The following is a 20704-nucleotide window of genomic DNA, read 5'->3' on the forward strand; positions in this document are numbered from 1 at the left end:
AATTTCCAACATGACTCTTCCCTGCGTATTTCAAGTAACTATGAATTTTACATTTTGTTTCATGAATTACAATACAATCTCGCGATTCTTTAATCCCATAAAATCCATATTATTACCCACAATTACCCATCACCAGCTCGCTCGAAAAAAATTCTCTCTCCGAAGAGAAATCGAGACGGATTTCGAAAAGCAACATCGAATCGTGCGATAAATCAACCTCACCGAAAAAAGGATGCAAAAAGAAGAAGAGAGGAGCACACGGAGATAAAAGGACATCTGTCCAAGGCATACTTTTAGGCGCATTGCTGTTGGGAAGAAGGAAGGGCGCCCGTTGGGAGCCATTTCCATGCGTCGCGAGGGCGCGACGTGTAGCATCGTTCGCGGTTTATTATTAATAGGACGATAAGATCGCGAGGCATTACGCGAAACACACGGCTCGTCAAGCCGTGGTAACTGGTTCCGCGGCTGAGATAAAGTCCCTCATCTATCTCCTGCGACACGCAGCTACGAGAACACGGGGGAGAGAGAGAGAGAGAGAGAGAGAGAGGGGACGCGCGTGTCCTCTCGATGCGAAGTGTGTGCGGGTGGGGGAGGGGCGAGCGAGGGCCCCATTTGTGGGAAAAGGGCCGCCAGGTGGGAAAATGACGAATGTCGGTACATTAGGCACGGCGCCGCGTACACCGCAACGATTATGCGATCCGGCAGCCTATGCTTTTGGCCTCCTACGATCGTGGCCCGGTCGAACATCGAGGATCGTTGAAAAAGTACTGTTTACTGTTAATTGTGAGAGATTTGGAGGGAGATATGGAGGAATTCGAGAGATTTCGAGGTAAATGAAATGAAAAATCGGTGTTTAGAATCGTGGGTGAATGGGATATATTTGAGTGGGGATATGCAGAGATCTGAGGAATTGATGATTGATCTGAGGAAGATGGATGATTTGGAAAATTGATGTTCAGAATTCTAGATCAGAGATTTGGATACGGAGGGATTTCTGGACGAATGATTTTGGATGAGAGATTTGGATGGAGATGAGAAAGAATTTCTGGATGGATGTTTAGAATTCTAGATGAGACATTTGAATGGAGATATGGAAGGATTTGAAGAATTTTTTTGGATAGTTAAAAAAGTGATACTTGAATTCTAAATGAGATATTGTTGATGTTTAGATGATTTTGGATGAGAGATTTGGATGGAGATAAGAAAGAATTTCTAGATGGATGTTTAGAATTTTAAATGAGAGATTTGGATGGAGATATGGAAGGATTTCTGAATAATTGAAAAACTGATATTTAGAATTCTAAATGAGAGATTGTTGATGTTTAGATGATTTTGGATGAGAGATTTGAATGGAGATAAGAAAGAATTTCTGGATGGATGTTTAGATGATTTTGGATGAGAGATTTGAATGGTGGCTACAAATTTTTTTCACTTGATTGAAAATTTACAAATTAAAATAGATACATATTCGACTCCTTTATCATAGAATATACATACTTTTAAACTTTCTTCTTTCCTTTATTATTTTCTTCAAACGGTTCAAATCAAATATACGATCTCACTTCGAATAATTCTTCACCTTGTATTATCAAAAAAAAAATTTAATATCGCGATATTAATTAAATTCTAACACAAATCATCTACGTTCAAATGCTATACATATATATATATAAAATACCAGAAGTGAAAGACGCCATATTCATCTACGCAAACAGGAAGCTGTTCATCATATACCTATATACGAGAGAACGACTAACGAAGTAGCAAACAAAATAACGGAAAAGAGCAAAAAACATTCAACAGGTAGCATAACGAAACAAGATTACGAAACTTCCAGGATACGAGGTAAAAATAATTGAACGATTAGGCTGAAAATGATAGTACGATTAATTTAACAACCATCCTACCTCTCCTGCCTCGTAAATTAGAAATGCGAATATTTTCGCGTACGAGAAATCTAAGAAATCTTCGTGTTTCTTTCTATCCTTTCGACAGGCCGGCTATTAAACACTTTTCTAATTGTCCCTTCATAACCGCGAATTATTCGCGGGAAACGGAATCGCAAAGAAAAAAGGAAAAAATTACTAGGCCCCAGAATCTTCTCTTCTCGAGTATCCTTCGAGACGCGAAGAGATTCTGGCATCGATCCACGATGTGGAAAGAATTCCACGCTCAAAGAAACTGAAGTTGGAAGCTGCCTTGTCAAGGTTCACGTAGTCTTCTTCGATTCTTCTTGGCAAAAAATCCCGCGGAAGATCACGATCGGATTTTTTCCTCGATCTTTTCACTTTTTACTTTTTCGAATCTTGAGAAATGCGTTTGAAAGAAAGCTTCGTCTAGAATAGGAAAAATTCTTCTCGTTTTTCTTGGCTGCTAATTTTCACGAAATTCTATTGCATTCGACGATGCAATGACCGTGCATATTAGAAAGAATTGGATTAATCGCGTTTTTTCATATCGTGTAAAAATCAATATAATCAGTGTTTCTCTTTTTTTAAATAAAGGTAAAGTTCTTGATGTTAAGAAAGTCGATAAAGTTTAAATTAATTTTACGCAAAAATCCTTTTCGTTCTTCATGAGAAATATTGGCTGTCAATTTTCATGAAATTCTATCGCACTCGACGAAGATGAAAGAATTGATTTTTTGAAAGAACCGCATTTTTTCATATCGTGTAAAAATCAACGTAATCAAAGCGTTCCCCTTTTTCGGTGTCGAAAATAAAGCGAAAGCACTATTAAAAAAGAAAATCCTGCAAAGGAAACGATTGACGATTAGAACGATGAAAGTGAGCACCGCCCGACGATTGCTGCATCGAAATCTTCCTCTCGAATCAAATGGTAATGAAATTGGAGGGTGTAGAATCTCCGCCAAATTCTATATTTCTATCTCGCTGCTTCTCGCTCTCCCTTACGTAATTTCGTCTGCAATTCCCCAAGCTTTTATCCGATCTCTCGAGGAAGTCTATTCTTCTTCCGCCGTTCGAAACACCGTTGTCCTGGTTTTTACGAGCGCGCGACCCTCCAATCAGATTCGTTTAAAGCCCTGACCGAGGTGTTAATGACCCGCGCCCAAGCGTGATGCTTACTCGTCTCCTGCGAAATTCCCTCTCGATGTTACGTGCCAGCATTCGATTCGTGGCCCGCTCCTTCTTTCTCCATCACACTTTTTCCCCACAAAACCGAGAATAGAAGATCGAGTTATTCTGAATCTGTACAAATATACGAATTGTTTCTTTTTTTTTTCTTTCGTCGATTTCATCCATTCTTCTTGTTGACGATTAATAGATATCGGTTGAGATTGTATTTCAATAAAATATCGAAGAAGTCAGATTTGCATTATAAGAGATACGCGCGAATATTTTTGTCTCGTTTCGTGTATTAAAATTCCTTTTACAATCTCTCGTCATTACAATCGATTCGAATCTGTTTCTTTGTCGAACAAATGGATAATTAGAAGAATCGATTAAATTTTTATTCGGCAAAATAGATGATTCGTACGTAATTTAATCTCGTTAATAACGAATTCCAAATTAGCGAAAAGATGTTAATAATGGAGGTGGCAGCATAGGTTGATCGAACACGAGCATCACGTTCAAAGTAATGGCTACCGGTCCAGAGAGGCAGACTGGATTAATTTAATCTGCGGTGATCCACCAGGATTCGCATCCGTCCTAATGACGCGATAATATTCGGATGTAGCCGCGTCTGGGCGGATGCAAAGTTCAAAGGTCACTGTACCGCAATCATGCGAACGGGTCACGCGTTTATAGATGGACAGCGTACGGACGGAGAGAGAGAAGAGAGAAACTGGAAAATGCACTCGAGTCAACGGTGGACAAGCCCTGAATGACGAGTTTTGTACGTCTTTGAAACGCGAGAGAAGTACAAATAAAAATAATATTCATCGTCTCTAACTCTAATCAATTACTTTTCTTTTCAAAAATTTATCTCATATTTCTCGAACACTTGGAGTTATTCAAAAGATCAAAAGTATATTTAATTATTCTTTAAATTTCCAAAGGTATATCACAGGATTTTAAATCTCTTAATTTCCTCTAATTCCAGATTTACAATCCTCCCCCAATATTCGCAGTATACCAAAAGTAAACACGCTTCGTCGTAATTTTCTCCTCTCTGTCGTCCAGCTCAGCAGCGGTTACACCTCCAGCGTGGCCAACCACTTTTACAACCATCCCGTTCTTCTCGTCTTCCCGTCGAGCAAACCGTATACGCTTTCTCGAACGAGAAAGCCTCCTTCTTCCTCCTTTCTTTCCCTTTTCGTTTGTTCAGCGTGTCGTGAGATGAAATTACGACGGGGCGGGACATTTCTCACAAAGCGAGGCGCGTGTGGGAGAGGGACGAAGCACGCGCGAACGAAGAAAGCCCAAAAAGCCGAAACCCGAGCGGAGGAGAGGGAGATGCCAGCACACCGTGGGGCAATAATTCTCGTGTTTTAGAGAGGCAATTTCGAATGGAGTACGCTTCGTGCGCCAACACTGGGATTTTCGAGGGGTGTACTTTTCGATAATTTATGCCAACGAGGAGGCATCCGCGCACCGAGTTTCTCGGAACCGATTCCCGCGCGACCCCCCCCACCGATCGGTATTATAACTTTGGATCACAGCGAGCGTGAGACGCATACGCCTTTTTTTTCTCTTTCTTTTTTCGTGAAATTTTTATCGACCAAAAGTCGCGCAATTTTCCCTCGGATGTTACGCCAAGTTCAAAATATGATTCGTTAGGGAATAACTTTTAAAATTGTAAAGTTCTCGAGAGCGATCCATCTGAGAATATAATTTTTAGAATTGATTCTCGAGTATCGTTCTTGGAGAGGGGATATTTTTTTCTATGTTTCCGCGACGTTCGAAATATAATCGCTTCGCTGAAGTTGGAAAATTCTCGAGAATCGAATATAATTTTTAGAATTAATTCTCGAGCATCGTTCCTGAAGGAAGGATATTTTTTATATTTTTCAGAGTTTAATAATATCGTTAAGATGACCGCTTCGAAAGGGAATAACTTTTAAAATTCTCGAGAATCGACAGCAATCGAATATAATTTTTACAATTAATTCTCGAGCATCTTGGAGGAGGAATATTTTTCATATTTTTCAGAGTTTAATAACTTTTAAAATTGTAAAATTCTCGAGAATCGACAGCAATCGATTTACAAATATACTTTTTAGAATTAATTCTCGAGTATCGTTTTTGGAGAGGGGATATTTTTCTCTATGTTTCAGAATTCAATAATAAAGTGACCGCGAAGTTCAAAATATAATCGCTAAAGTTGGAAAATTCTCGAGAATCGAGAACAATTGCAAATTATTTTTAGAATTAATTCTCGAGGATTCTTGGAGGAGGAATATTTTTCATATTTTTCAGAGTTTAATAACTTTTAAAATTGTAAAATTCTCGACAGCAATCGATTTGCGAATATAATTTTTAGAATTAATTCTCGAGTGTCGTTTTTGGAGGGGGATATTTTTATATTTTTCCGCTTTGTTAGGGAATAACTTTTAAAATTGTAAAATTCTCGACAGCAATCGATTTGCGAATATAATTTTTAGAATTAATTCTCGAGGATTCTTGGAGGAGAGATATTTTATTTTTCAGAGTTCAATAATATCGTTAAGATGAGAGCGAAATTCGAAATAGGAGAAACGAAGAGAGAGAGGATGAATAAAAAGACCGTAACATTGCGATTGGTAGCGGGCCACGATCTTTTTCGAGAGAATAAATTTGAGTAAGAGACTTTAACGTCGTTAAAATGGCCGCGAAATTCGAGATACGGCCACCATCGCGAATACGTTTAAGGCTAAAATTCTTTCAGAGATATTCTCTCGAGGGTATTTTTCGGGAGACGGGCGAATTCGGAAATAAATTTGGAGAGGGTTCGAGTACGAGTGACTTCGATCGTTTTTTAAAACGCGTTACGGTTTTCGCGTGGCATACAAAGTGTGTTTCAGAGAATGTATTTTGGAAGAAACGGCACACGTGAATGAAATTCGAAAGCAACGCGCTGCCCTTTCCTAAATCTTCTCCTTAAACCGGGCAACGTCCATCGAGAAATCGATCGTGTTCCAACCTCGAACAGACCATCGTCGTCAATACTCTTTTTTATCGATTTATCGAGCATTTCTCGAACGGGAAACCCTAAAACTTCACCCAGATCCGAACGACTTAATCAACGGAACCACCGAGAAGGAGGATGTCCCGTATTTTCGAAGCGAATCCTCGAGCGAAGTATGTGGTCTGGTAAAAACGGGAGCAACTGTGAACGAAAAAAACAATGAGGCAATTTAATAACAATGATACTTGCGGTTAACCGCGGAAATACCGTCTTTCATTCCCCAGACTCTTCTCATTCTTTTCAAAGATCCTAAGTATCGAGTTGGAAACGTTCATTTCACCTATGCCACTCGTTCAAATTTCCAAGAAATTGCAAATAGGAACGTTTGCGATGGAAGAATCGTTCAAATTTAAACTTGTATCACTTGGAAACGAGATGAACACCACGAGTTTGCCAATTTTAAAATAAATCACTATCGTAACTCTATTTAATCTATATTTTGCTATATTTTTGATCGCTCTCCTGCGTGCAATAAATTCTTTTTTAGTATTAGTTTAACTGTTTTTACTTTTTCTTGAAAAGCGAACGAATTTATCATAGAATATTATTCGATGTACGAGTTAGCTTTAGGTAGAAGATTCTATTTTCAAAAATTCAGGAAATGAGAATCTAGAAAATGAGTCCTAAGACAGATCGAAAGATAAATTGAAAGTCGAAATAGAAGCAAGTTAAACATATCTCCAATCGGATTTTCAGACATTTGGGCGCAATTTGGTTAAACTGAAAACATTGGAAAAGTGGGTAACACGCCAACTGACAGAGGATCGAAAGCTCAAAACGGTACAAGTCCATTTTTGAATAGAATTAAAACTTGCGAAAGCCGAAAAAATTTATGATAATTTGTAAAAAGAATAATTGATTGTTCTTTTCTGAAACGAGGAGATACCAAAAAATTGATTGAAAAACAACTCGCATTAGACTTAGACCTATTCTTCTGTTCGACAACGCTCGACTGCAAAAATTACTTGAATCGAAATACGAAATCCTCCAGATATTTCACCAAATCGATTGTCACTCGTTTCTCCATTTAAGGTTGTTTTTTCAACAAAATAAAATATTCGACGCTGAAGAAGCTGTAATCGCAGAAGAATTCGAAGAATTTCTTCTCGTTAAAACCATGAAGTTTTATAAAAATGGAACGTGTTGGTTGAAATCTCCTTTTTGGGAAAGGATCATTAAAGCCAATGCATCTCGATCGAACGAAGATTATAGTTTCGAAAATATATTGTTCTTCTTCCAAAAACGACCTAACAATTGTTTACGTCGTACGAAGAAAAGAATCGATAGAAAACGATCCGTTTTTCTTACATATTTTATAATATTTCATAATTGTAACGCAGCTTCTGTTCCCTTCGAAAAGTGAATCTAGTTAGAGAAAAAAAATGTTATGAAAAAAAAGAAAATATCGGAACAATCGACAAAAGTTTGCATTATCGGTTAAACTTTCCTAATTTCGCAAAATCGATTAACCAACAATCGAGGAATCGAAAAAGCCAAGGGAATCCTATACCATCGTGATCTCATCCTCTTCATTCGCGAGCGAAATTCGAAAAAAAATTACTCTATAAACTCGCCAAATTTCAAAAAATAAACTGTCTAATCATCGAAAAAACGAAAACTGCTTCCCTCGAATTTCGCTGTTCAATCACGCTGTTTCCCTGTACGGCGGACGAAATGCGTTTGAAAAAGAAAAAACGAGAAAAGAAAAAGGAAAAGAAAAGAGGAGGATCGGGTTCTCCACCCGGTACGTGGAAAAGTGGTAATACATCGCGGTTGAATGCAGATGATCCGAGATTATAGACATTAGGTACATTAGCCTGGACGTTGGTATGATTGTTCGTTACGTGCCCCGCGGTTGCGCCGCGTCCACCATTTTGCTCCGCTTCCCGGCAACGGGTCCATCGTCGCCGCTTAATATGCACCGAGTAAGCGAGTAAGTGATTCGAGCCGAGCAATTTGCGAATTTCAACCGGGGGTTTAAGTCACGAGGTGGTCGCGTTTCGCGCTTATCCACGCTCCTTCCTTCTTTCTCGTAACGGCTGTCTCGATTTTTCGCTCGTCGATCAAGAACAAAAGTTTTCGTTTCTTTTATGCAGCATTACTTTGTGAGAAAAATATATAAAAAGGAAATATTTATAGGAATATCGTAGAAATAGTTTCGTTTAACAGTCGATGAATCGAAGAAAATAGATGAAAAGTGAAATTTGCTTTGCAATCCCTTATCTTCGTTCTCCTAAAGAAATGAAAATTCCAACTTCGAGATGATTTCTCGTTCGATAAAGAAGTTTTCGTTTCTTTCATACAGGATTACTTTGTGAGAAAAATATACAAAAGTCGATCATTTATATGAATATCGTAAAAATAGTTTCGTTTAACAGTCGAGGAATCGAAGACTATGAAAAGTGAATTTCTTTTACAATCCCTTATCTTCGTTCTCCTAAAGAAATGAAAATTCCAACTTCGAGATGATTTCTCGTTCGATAAAGTTTTCGTTTCTTTCATACAGGATTACTTTGTGAGAAAAATATACAAAAGTCGATCATTTATATGAATATCGTAAAAATAGTTTCGTTTAACAGTCGAGGAATCGAAGACGAGAAAATAGATGAAAAGTGAAATTTGCTTTACAATCCCTTATCTTCTCCTAAAGAAAAGAGAATTCCAACTTCGAAAATTTTTCGTTCGATAAAGTTTTCGTTTCTTTCATACAGGATTACTTTGTGAGAAAAATATATAAAATTTTCATTTATAGGAATATCGTAGAAATAGTTTCGTTTAACAGTCGATGAATCGAAGACGAGGAGAGAAAATAGTGATACGATAATCCTTCGAGAATTATATAAACTTTGCCTAAGAAAAGTGAAATTTGCTCTCACAATTCTCCCGAGGAAAAGAGAATTCCAACCTCGAGAATAGGTTGCGATCAAACCCGATCGTTTCTCTCGATTACCCCCCTTAAAACAATCCTCCAACTTCCGTCTTCTGGAATATCCTCTCCAACTCTCGTCCATCCACCAACTATATCTCGAAACAATAATTGAATAACTGAATTCGTACCCCTCCTCTCCATCTCTTATCATCATCTCATCTTACCTCTATCTGGTGAACAAGATATATATATATACACCTTCGATTCTCTTTGATACACGAGAATAAAGTTACGTCGTAGGAAGCTGTTACGTAGTTTCTTTACGAAAGAGAAAGAGATGCGTGCGTACAACGTTATAATGGAGATAACAAGGGGAAGGGGGGAGTAAGGGAATTACGTACAAAATGACGAGGGAATTAGCCGGCCAATGTCTATCGTATTATCGCAAATAATACTCGTATGATATCCAGTACAGTTAGGCGTAAGTACGTAAGCTTCTCTTTTTTTCGACCAATCTTCTTTGATTCTTTTGTTTTAATATATCTGTTTTGGATCATACTTCAAATAATCGCGGCTCGACAGATTTCTTTGCGAATTGAGGAATCGATATCTAGGTAATGTATTTCTCTTTTGAATGAATTTTAAAATTTTTTCACGAACGAGAAGGCTTCGTTCGATCCCGATCGAATTTCACTCGCTCGTTTATTATTTTTGGTATCCGGGTTGGCATCTTTTTAAAATTCTTTTGTTAACTTCTTTGCGGATCCGATTACCGATGGGAGAGGAAAGATGAAAACGAACGGATGAGGCTGGTACAAAGAGGCTACTTGCACGGGAATGATCCAGCCCAATGTGATACTCTTTCCTCGTGATTTAATCAACATATAAATCATTACCCATTTCGAATTCTTTGCCTTACAATTAATTAAAAAATATATGTAATTTAAATTTAATCGTTCTATAGAATCAATACAAAATCTCGATATTCATTCGATTCGATTATTCGTAAGATCTGAATAATCCGTTTCGAATTCTTTGCTTTCCGATTAACTAAAAAATATATTTAGATATTTTCGGCAAAATCAATTCTAATCGCATAAATGAACGAGAAAACCTCGATATACGATTCGATTGTTCACCCATAACATCTAATCGAATAAATTTTTATCTATTAAAGTTTTTATCAACAACATTTGCCGTGTTTATTAAAAACATTTGGATAATAGATATCTTGGTGGCGATACTCTGTTTACGAGGGAAAACTGGATTCGCTGGAGGCGAGCGTGAAAAATAAGGACACGAATGGGACGACGTGACGTTTATACGAATAAAACTGGTACAACGTATTACGTAACTTTTACACCCTTCCTTTCCATTTCGAATTGCGCGCCAATTTGCATCCGACCACTCGTTTCTTCGCGCGAAACCAATTTAAGAGGATATCGTTTCAGGAAATGGAGAATATCTGTTTCGTTTTCGCTTCGAGATATTTAAGAAACGAGATTATCATTATACCTTTCGAAGATCGATCCTTATTTGATTATTTAAACGGGTGAAACGGCATGGAAACTTAATTATTTTCAAAAGTTTATAATCTCGACAACGATCGATTGAAACGAGAGATTAATAAATTCTTAAACAAGAGCTACGACGTATTTAAAATGTAATCGATATATAAAAATTAATATAAAAGTATCGAGTGTTAAGACATGTGCACTATCGACATCCAAATGCAAAGAAATTTCTACATACCCAATCTCTAAATTTACTCCACCCCCTTCAAATATACGTCGATATATTATTATTAAAAAGTTAAAAATTTCGAACAGAATTACCTTGAGTAATTAAAACTGACTAAAATGACTCAAATAACATTTACACCTATTATATAATCGATCCTTTTACATAATCTCGACCGATTTTCATTACGATATTTCGAGGAATAGATCGTTTTAAGATGACTTTATTCTTAAACTGTTAAACTTTATTAAATTTCTCCCAATGGAGGGATTCGAAATCGAGGAGAATCCATCCTTCGTTCATCGGATCTCGACGACAACCGAGGTGGTGCGGATTCGAAGGCACGCATTGGCGGAAGGTCGTTTACCCCTTTCCCTCGCGGAGGAATCTCTCGATCGGTGAAGCAGCCGGGGAAGACGTGGATTATCTATCCCCGCGTGCAATATCTTAGGCCTTGTTGGATCCGCTTTCTCCAACCGCTCGACAAAGTGGATCTGATGGATGTCTCGAGGATGACTCGACTTCTTCGAGAAGTTCTTCCACTCGAGAAAACGGGTGTCTCGCGTTTTTACGGAGGGAGAGAGGGAAGAAAAATTCGCGGCGAGTTAAAAAAAAACTCGGCGAAAAATTCGAATCACCGAGGACGAAGGATGCCTCGATTCGATCCGCTTTTTTCCCCTCTTTTCGAATCATCCCTTTGCACATCTGGGAAGTGACTTCGTTTCACTTCGCGGAGAGGGGAGAGGGAGAGTAATTTCGACAATGTGGGATACACAATAGTTAGAATTAGAGCTCGAAAGTGATAAGAAGACGAAGAATTTCTCTTCTAAGAGGATTCTGAACTCGATGAAACTTCTTCGTGAGCGTAGAATCGCTCTTAATAAGTAAATAGGATATCTGTTTTTTAAAAGAAAAAATTGTAGCAGTTTGGGACGGATTCGAAGGGATCGAATTGTTGTTGAGAAATTTGTGTTCGGAATTGGGGTAACGTTATCGTTATACAGAATGTAAGAGGAAACGTAAAATCGTGTGGGGAGCGGATAATTGGCGGTGGGGAGGGGGAGAGAGGTATTAGCAACAACGTGGCACAGCTCTGTTGTCGAGAAGATGGCACGGCTGAAAATCGATAGAGCAAACCGCAGGGATGTGTCATGGCGGTTTAAGGATGATGAAGCCAGGACGGTCCGCGACATCCGACCGCAGACGGTGTCGACACGAGACCGATGGTCCATTACTAACGGTGTTTACGATTTCAATTACTGGCAGACCGATTGGCCATCACCGTCAAGGATGAGGTTATTCACTTTTATTCGAATGCCACGTTTTATAATGTATACTCGATCCCCGTTTCCTACATCATTTAAATAATCAATACAATTAATATCGGATAGTGGCTGTTCAAAAATTCCAATTCTCAACGCTGTTGAGAAATTAACGATTTTCAAACAACTATGATATCACAATTTCCAGAATCCTCCTAGTTCTTGAAAAATTATCCCAATTCTCAGAATTCTCGAAAGAAAATTCTCAAAAAATCTATCCGATGTTCAAAAACTTTAGAAGAAAAAATCTTGATTCGCTTGTATTATTCAAACTTCATAATTCTACTTATGACTCTCGTACCTAGATTATTTGCATTCGAATAATCATATTAATAGAAAATATAATTAATCCAGATCCTATTGTTTTCGAAGATCAAAAATAACGATAGTTGTCTCAAACAACCATGTTCAAAAGCTTTAAAAAAAAGATTGCAATTCTGAAACCCAGAAATCTTAATGGAAAAAAGAGGAAAACCTACGCAAATCTCGATTCACACGTATCATTTTCAAACTTCATGCAAATATATTTAAATATATCATAACAAAATATAATTAATTTAAATAAAAATGGCAATCCTGCTGTCCTCAAAAATAAAAATAACAATAGTTCTCAAACAACTATGTTCAAAAACTTTAAAAAAAAGAATTGCAACCTGAATCTTAACAGAAAATCTTAACAGAAAAAAAAGAAAAACCTAAATCTCGATTTTCAAACTTCGCAATTTCATTTCCGCATTTAATTAAATTTAATATTTATATAATCATAACGATACGAAACGTGATTAATCTCTTTAAAAAATCGCAATCCTCAAAGATAAAAATAACGACAGTTCTCAAACAATTATTTAAAAAAATATTACAACCCTGAATGCAATTTTGAAACCTTGAAAAAGAAACCTTAAAAAAAAAAGAAAGAAAGAAATCTACACTCCACTCGACTAATCAAACTCTCACAACTTTCTTTCTTACCATTCAACCGAGCACAAACTAAATTCACCAAAATCACGAATACATAAACGATTCCCGCGCGAGGAAGGGGAAGAAAAAGCGAGGGAGAAAGAAAGCGGAACGATGGCTCGACGAGAGGTTCAATTTTAACGAAAGAGAGAAGGAACGTCTCGAGTGAAAAGCGTTAAACGACCAATTGAGAGAAAGAGGGAGGGGAAGAAGAGAGGTGCGCAGGTGCGAAAGATCGGCGCATGATTTTACATCTGTGCGAAAATGGAGCGGCGAGAGCGAGGAGGGGCCGCTGATGAGCGAGAGTCCTTGGTTTCGCTCTGTTGTAGGAATTGGCGATAATTATATGGGGCTAGCACCTGCGCGCGCCACGCAAAAACCTGGAATGCCCCGCTCGGTTTTGCGCTCGTCGTTGAATCACGTCCCCTCGGGGATGACCGAGGGGGACATTGGACGATAAAACGCGCGAAAATCTAGCGGAAATTACAGGAAACGTTCGTTACGTTTGAAAAAAATATTAAGAACGGACGGATGAAACCTTTAATTAATTGTCTCTATCTGTTTCGATTAACAATTTTTCTTTTCTTCGTGGAGAAATGAGGGATTTTTATGAATGAATTTAGAATACGATATCGTTTAAAAATAATGTGACGGAAATATTATGAAATTCCATCGTGAACGATTTCGTTAACTAGATCCGATTCGATTCGGATTCAAAATAATTCCTTCAGGGAGATTCGAGGAGGAACAAATTTCATTAAAGTTGGATCGTTTATTTCCAAGGTGAGGAAAAAAAAAATGTAATCCGGGAAGAGGAGGAGACGGGTAGTAATCCAAGGAGTGGATGGCGCGTAGAAATAAAAAGAAAATGGCGGAAACGTGATCATCCCGCCTTCGATTTTACGTCGTCGAGAGATTTCTTCTAGGTATTGAGTCGTAAACCACGCTGCGTTGCCATAGAAATTTACGCACGCCGCATTTCGGACGAGTATAAATAAATCCGAAAGAAATAGCAGCTCCTTCCTTTCACCGCCCACGACACTCCTCCGAATTTCTAAGTGATTGGATACTCGAGAGCCCCTTGGTCGTAAATAATATTCGAGATAAAGCGTAATAGCAGCCAAGGATAAGAGGATACACGCCTTTGGCCGAGCGGGCTGAATGGAATTTTCTTCGTGCTATGTGTTGCACGTCAATTATGCAACGATTGTGATTATTATTACCTGTCCCTTTGGCAAACTTGGCAATTGATTTAAAAAGAAGAAAAAAAGTATCGAAACTGCGGGGATTAAATTCGAGGAAGAAACTCAAAGAAGTTATTACGAGCGAAAAATTTCAAGGGTGAAATCAATTTTCAATGTTTTACTGGATATTTATTCTCGTAAATTAATTCTGTAACTAAATTTAACAAAGTACACAATCATGATTATTGCTTTAACTGTTCTTTTATTAACACTAAACATACCAAGACTTCATATCGAGAGTTCAGAAGTCAATCATATACTTGAAGAATCTTTTTATTTATTTTTTTTTTCCTTCCTTCTTCAATTCTTCTCGGATTACAAATTGCTCGAATAATTACTTATTTGATTTGTCAACTTTGTATAAAATTAAAGAGATTACTATCAACCGTAAACAAGTCATTCTCAAAGAATCTAACACTCTTGGATAAATAATATATATGTTTCTCGCCGAAAAACGTAACGGAAATAAAAAAATAAAAATTGGAAAATTAATAGTACACGAATTATATATCATAACACCAATTTTGAATCAAATTTTTCAAAATCGAAAGATAAAGAATGGAAAATCAATTGTACGCAATTATCGTCACCACAATGGCAGTGACAATAAGGGAAGAATTTTGAATCGAATTTTTTGAAAACCGATCATTTGACGTAAAAATCTGGTATACCACCTCATATCACACAATTCGATAAGAGATGTAGGCGAAGAGCAATTTGTATCGGTTGCGCCTCTCTGAAAACGAAGAGATCCCCGCGCCGCGATAGCGAGAGGATTGAATTCGAATGGGTTTTGGCAGAAGGCGTAGTCGTTATTCTGATTTATCGCGGCTGTTCGCCTTTCCGCCAAGCGGCGACAGAACGACGTGAAACAATAAAGCCAACATTAAACAACGAGAGAACGGCCGTGGCCGTGAAAGAGATTCGATCTAAAGTGCCTGTTACAACGTTGTCGTAACAACTTTCTTCTCTGCCCTCTCTCTCTCTCCATCCCCTTTTATCGATCAAACACGCGACCGTATCATCGACGTTTTTTCCTTCCTTTTTTAGAAATGGATTTTTTTAGAAATTAAAGCTTTCGTGGAATTCAAGCGACGATAAGATAACTTTTATATCGATTAGAAATGAAATTTTTACGGGAGACTTTTGAAGATGGATTAATTATCCTCTACTTTTGATCTTTAAAATAAGGGATAAATTGATTTTCTCGTATATCTGATTCGAATCGTGGAACATTATTTTATCAAAAGATCAATATCCCAATCGTGTAAGATTCGAAAGTACGTAAAATTCAATTTCCTGAAAATAAGATAATTCAACTCGATAGACTGGAATTATTTATACAAAATAGAGGACTATCGTTATTTTGATTCAATTCAAATCAATTATCCTCCACTGCTTTTGATCTTTCGTTTAAAATAAGGATAGATTGATTTCCTATATCTAATTCGAAAATCATAAAACCTAGGTTATTTTCTCACGCGTCGAAAGATCAATATCCCAATCGTACAAAATTCGAGGATATCGAAAGGATATGTAACTGAAAAATTCAGCTTGCTGAAAGCTGAAGGCACGACAGACTGATCTTCAACAAAAAGATCAAAGGTTACATTACAAATAAAGAACAAAACGAATTCTGGAAATAAAGCGAAAAAAAATTGAAGATTCCTCGACATCTCCTTCAACTCTCAACTATACACACGCGAAACTTCACGCACTTCGGCGCGCGAAAATCCATCTAAATTCAAATCGCGAATCGGCAAACGTATCGATTCCATCCGCAACATAACACATAATTCACACCTGTAACCTTCCCCCTGCATGAATAATTCCTCGATAATAGCCGCGAATTTCAAAACTCTCCATCTCCATTCTCGACGTTTCGCCGGGAAAAGAAGAAAATACTCGTCGTCGCGCGCTTGGTGACGGAAAATCGACGAGAGAAAGGGGGATGATCAAGTGAACGGGAGGAGGAACAAGAGAGGGGGAGGAAAAAGAGAAATATCGACGACTCACCTTTCAGCTGGGTCGACTCGATGGCGAACATGTTCAAAGCCAGCAACTGAAGAAGTCGTGTACCGGGTAGAGGCAGTGGCGAGTGTTGAAGAAGCGCCCTGAACTCTTTCAACATCTGAACACCGGCTTCTTGGAACGTCTCCATTCTGTGACAGAGAAAAAAAAGAAGAAAGTTTGATTAGATTAAATAAATTACGATCGATGTTGCGCCAATTTTAATTTGTTTCTTTCGTAAGATTGCTTCTTTTTTTTTTTAAACATTGGATTGAAAAGCAGAAATATGTACATTACAAAATTTATCGTCGTAATTTTTTAAAAAAAATATGGAATAATATTTTACGATAAAAACTATTTTGAACGTTGGTATTATATTTAGACGATAATTAATTACGATTAATTTGGTGAACGAAGTTTCGAAAGTAGTTGCTATCGAGCACGAGCCAGGATTAAATGTTGGAGATTAAATACCGAGAAATTTGTCCTTCGCGACAAATGCCTCCTTCACGACAAAATGGAGTGCGATGGGTAATTAAACGGACGGCTCTATCTCTAAAATTGCATCGCGAAGTGAATCGTCGTGGCCGACGTAAAATCCGCGATAGGAAGAGTGGATGAATAAATGAAAAGGCAGCTGTGTCACGTATCAGTCATCTGGCAAGATCGTGCATATTTCAGGCACCACGGTCTGGATAAGGACGTCGACCCACCACACCGAACTTTAAAACAATAGGGGGCTGTCAACCTTAATATTTCCGGTTTCCTTCGTCTATATATATATATCTTTCAAAAAATAATAACGATAATAAAATTTGTAAAATATCTTGCGATTTTATGTCGAATCGTTGTTCACATTTAATGAAAGATTCGAGAAATAATTATCAATAATTATTAATAATTTTAGGTGATTGAAAAGTAACGTATTAAAATGATATATATTATAGATATTTGTTAATTGGCTTAATTTGCAATTCGAATGCTTGCAATTTTTAATGATCGAAAATTACACGTTCTTATGGTCGTTTTATTATTCACAGAAATATCATACAAATTATTTCTATCCTAAAAATCGATACAAATGAAATATCGTTAAATCAAATCTTCATGTATTTAATTAACCCTCTTTTCATCTCGTACGTCAACTTATAGATAACTAATCTGTATCTACAGTTTCTCAAAACTGAAACTGATAATCAAAATAACAAGGTAATTCAGGATATCTCTTTCTTATTTACCACTGTAAATGCAGTTAAAACACCTTGTCTACCGTCATTCATTATCTTAATCCCATTTGCCGAGATTATTAAGCGATTAAGGTAGATAAATGGAATCAAATTAGTGTGGAAAATTATGGGATATCTCGGCTGTACATTAATTTTATTTTATATCTATAAAGGTTCTAGCATGGATGCATTATGCAATTTCTTAACCCTCAAATTGCCAACTCGATAATAAATTATGCTCGTGAAAATTTAAGAAAAATATTATAAAGATATATATATATGATTTGAGATGAATTATAGACAAACTATATCGCGAAATACTAATTGAAATTCGTTGTGGAATCCATAAATATATCCACTATATGAAAGATAAAATCAGAAACTGTTTCGATAAATTTTAAAACACAGATGATCTATATTATATCTAAATGCATGAAATAACAATAAATTTTTCCCAATTCGTATATATATATATATATAATAAACTTAAACTTAAACTTGGGTATTAAAACGCGATAATAATAATTTCTTTAAATAAAATATACACTTTATCCATCGTATCAAAGAAATAAATTTTGAAAAATATCGCAAAACTTATACTATATCTATCATATTTCTATATTTATAACAACTTTGAACGTAATTATTACAATTAAAATTCTATTTTAGGATTCCAAACTTTCACTATTATTTTATTAACTCTCAAATACATCTCACCCCACAAATTAATCAAATCGCTCGATCAGATCCTCTCCATCCGCCCTTAAAATTCGTAAAGAAAAAAAAAAATAATTAGGATAAAAATAATAGGAACGACCAAGGAATAGTTACGAAATAAATTTTTCGAGAAATCGATTAATTGAAACGCAACGTTTCACGCGAACTTATCGCGGAATAAACAATCGGTTACTCTAATTAAAATCGATTCCACTTCATTAAGGAGGGAGGGTTGAAGAGAAGAGGAATTTATCGGTGGAGGAAAATGGTAGTCGACGAGTTATGGCTAATTACTGGAACGACAAATCTTCCATAATGTATTGGAAAGATGTTCACAGACCGATCAACAGATGGAACATCGACGGGGGATGTGCAACTGTGAGATAAGAAAGCTTTAAGAAAGGTTATACACGAGAGGAATCCTGATGTAACATCTTATATGTACAAAGTACACCTTGATTCAAGATATCGTTTTGAAGACCTTAAAAATTTTAGTTCAAAGTGCCGACGATTGTTGGCGAAATAGTGATAGTGATGACTGACTTTCTCGAGCGATTAATTCCGTAAGGATCTCCAGAATTGGACAGAAATAATGTGATTACTGAAAAAATTTAAATCGTGGAATCTTTAATGATTTATTTTTAAAATTAATTACGAAAATTTTGTATCCCGCTATATGAAAATGTTTCAAATTCTCAAATCGTTCAAGTTTTTCCAATTGATCGATTCATTAAAAATTTCACTAGAATCGAGATCACTTCGAGAACCATCCCATAAACGCTGAGATCTCACGTGGCGAGCTAGAGAGAATTCGTGGCCCTTCTTTTTATATAGAGGAAACCTTGGTGAAATCGATGCGGTGTAAGTAACTAGATTTGTCACTAACTAGTACATTTTAAAATTGTATCTGAACGGTATAAGTGAATAATTATTTCGAAAAGAGAAGAGAAATAATTTTTATTAGGGGAAATTTCAATAGTCTAGAAATTTAATACGTAATTATAATAATTCGATCAAAAACCCAGAAAGAAATTGGTTACTTTTTTTTTATCAAGAATCTCTATCAACAACTCAACGAGGCAGAAGAACTCGAATTCTATCTGAATTATTTCCATCTCTATCCACTTAACAGATCCAATACACGGTTAAGAAGATTGTACAAGCAATAATTTTATACTCGAACGTCCTTTCCTTATTTCCTGCAAATTTTCCAGACTGATAATCCGAGAAAATTTACCAAAACTTAACAACCAACTTAATTTACATCATCGAAACAATTTCGAATATTGAAAAAAACATCCGAAAAATTCCCCTGAGAAAACTCGTTTCAAAATTATCCCATTAACTTCGTCCCGTAGACTAAAAATTTTCTAAAAAAAGAACGACCCAAAATTACATTCGCCAAGACCGAGGAAAATAAAAAATTCCTAAAAAATCTTAAATCTCTCTCGAGGAGAGAATCTCCCTCCCCTCTCCCTCCCCTTTTTTCCAAACAGTTCTCACTTGAAGTTATCCGCGGAACGATACCGCCTGCCGTCCCCGCTCGTTAACTTCGATCGTTCTGCACGGTAATCGCCGGCTCGATTTTCAACTAAACCCCGCGGTAGGATACAGGGAAGCGGGCACGCACCCGTGCACATGGTACGCTTTGTAATTACACGGGGGTACATAATGTTGCGCGTGGTGGCAGGCTGGGCGGAGGCTTGTGGCACGCAAACGTCGTGGCAGACGTCTCCTCTCCTGAACGCGCACGTGTTACCACCATAAACACGCTGTAATTATTAACACCGGACGGGTATTCTTCACGGTTCGCAACGGTGGCTGTTCATTAGCTAAGCTTTATTATTCCTTCCTTGGCTCGCACCTGTCTCGACCGATCATCTCTGGCAATCTGTGCCAGAGGAATCCACTCTCCATTCGAGGTACGTGTGTGTGTATACAAAGAACTTTGGAACTTTGACGACGGTGGTTGAGATAATGGTGTTGCAAATTAATTTATCGAGACTATCGATGTCGTAGATATATTTTAATCCGATCTATAATCCACCGATTTGTTCCGGATCGATCCTGATTCCGACCTGTTTCATTAACCATTGACTATCGCTTTCATTCGATCAGGTTATTATGAGAAATAAGGAACAATGGATCGAGGTTTGGATAGGAGAGGAAGGAGAGAAGAGAGAAAACAGAGTCTCTATATTTATTTAACTTCGACGAGTGTTAACTGGCGAGCGGGAAGACAATTTCGAATTTTACGACGGAGAATTCCTCCGCAAGATTGTAAACGAAACGATCGCGCGAATAGCTTTGCAGCACATTTTTCGACAGAGGCATTAATTAGCACAAGTCGCGCAAGGGATATTCCGTGGATGAAAGCGTTCGTTCGAGGTGAAGGAGAACCGCGAACAACCTCCTTCGAAAACATCGGCCCATTCTCACCACGGGGAAACGTGTCGCTCTCACGGCCGTGAATCCCCGAGATTCACCATT

General features: G+C 37.3%; 1 protein-coding gene across 2 annotated transcripts in view; it reads right to left on the minus strand.

The window, feature by feature from the left end:
• The window catches only part of LOC107998182 (telomerase-binding protein EST1A), a 124282-nt gene that overhangs the window by 83083 nt on the left and 20495 nt on the right, over positions 1 to 20704 (minus strand). For both annotated transcript variants that reach the window (XM_028666931.2, XM_062072783.1), the window contains exon 17: positions 16278 to 16423. In XM_028666931.2, coding sequence (XP_028522732.1) covers positions 16278 to 16423 — 146 coding nt within the window. The remainder of the gene's footprint in view (positions 1 to 16277; positions 16424 to 20704) is intronic.

The sequence above is a fragment of the Apis cerana genome, linkage group LG3 (genome assembly GCF_029169275.1).
Source record: "Apis cerana isolate GH-2021 linkage group LG3, AcerK_1.0, whole genome shotgun sequence".
Taxonomy (NCBI): Eukaryota; Metazoa; Arthropoda; class Insecta; order Hymenoptera; family Apidae; genus Apis; species Apis cerana.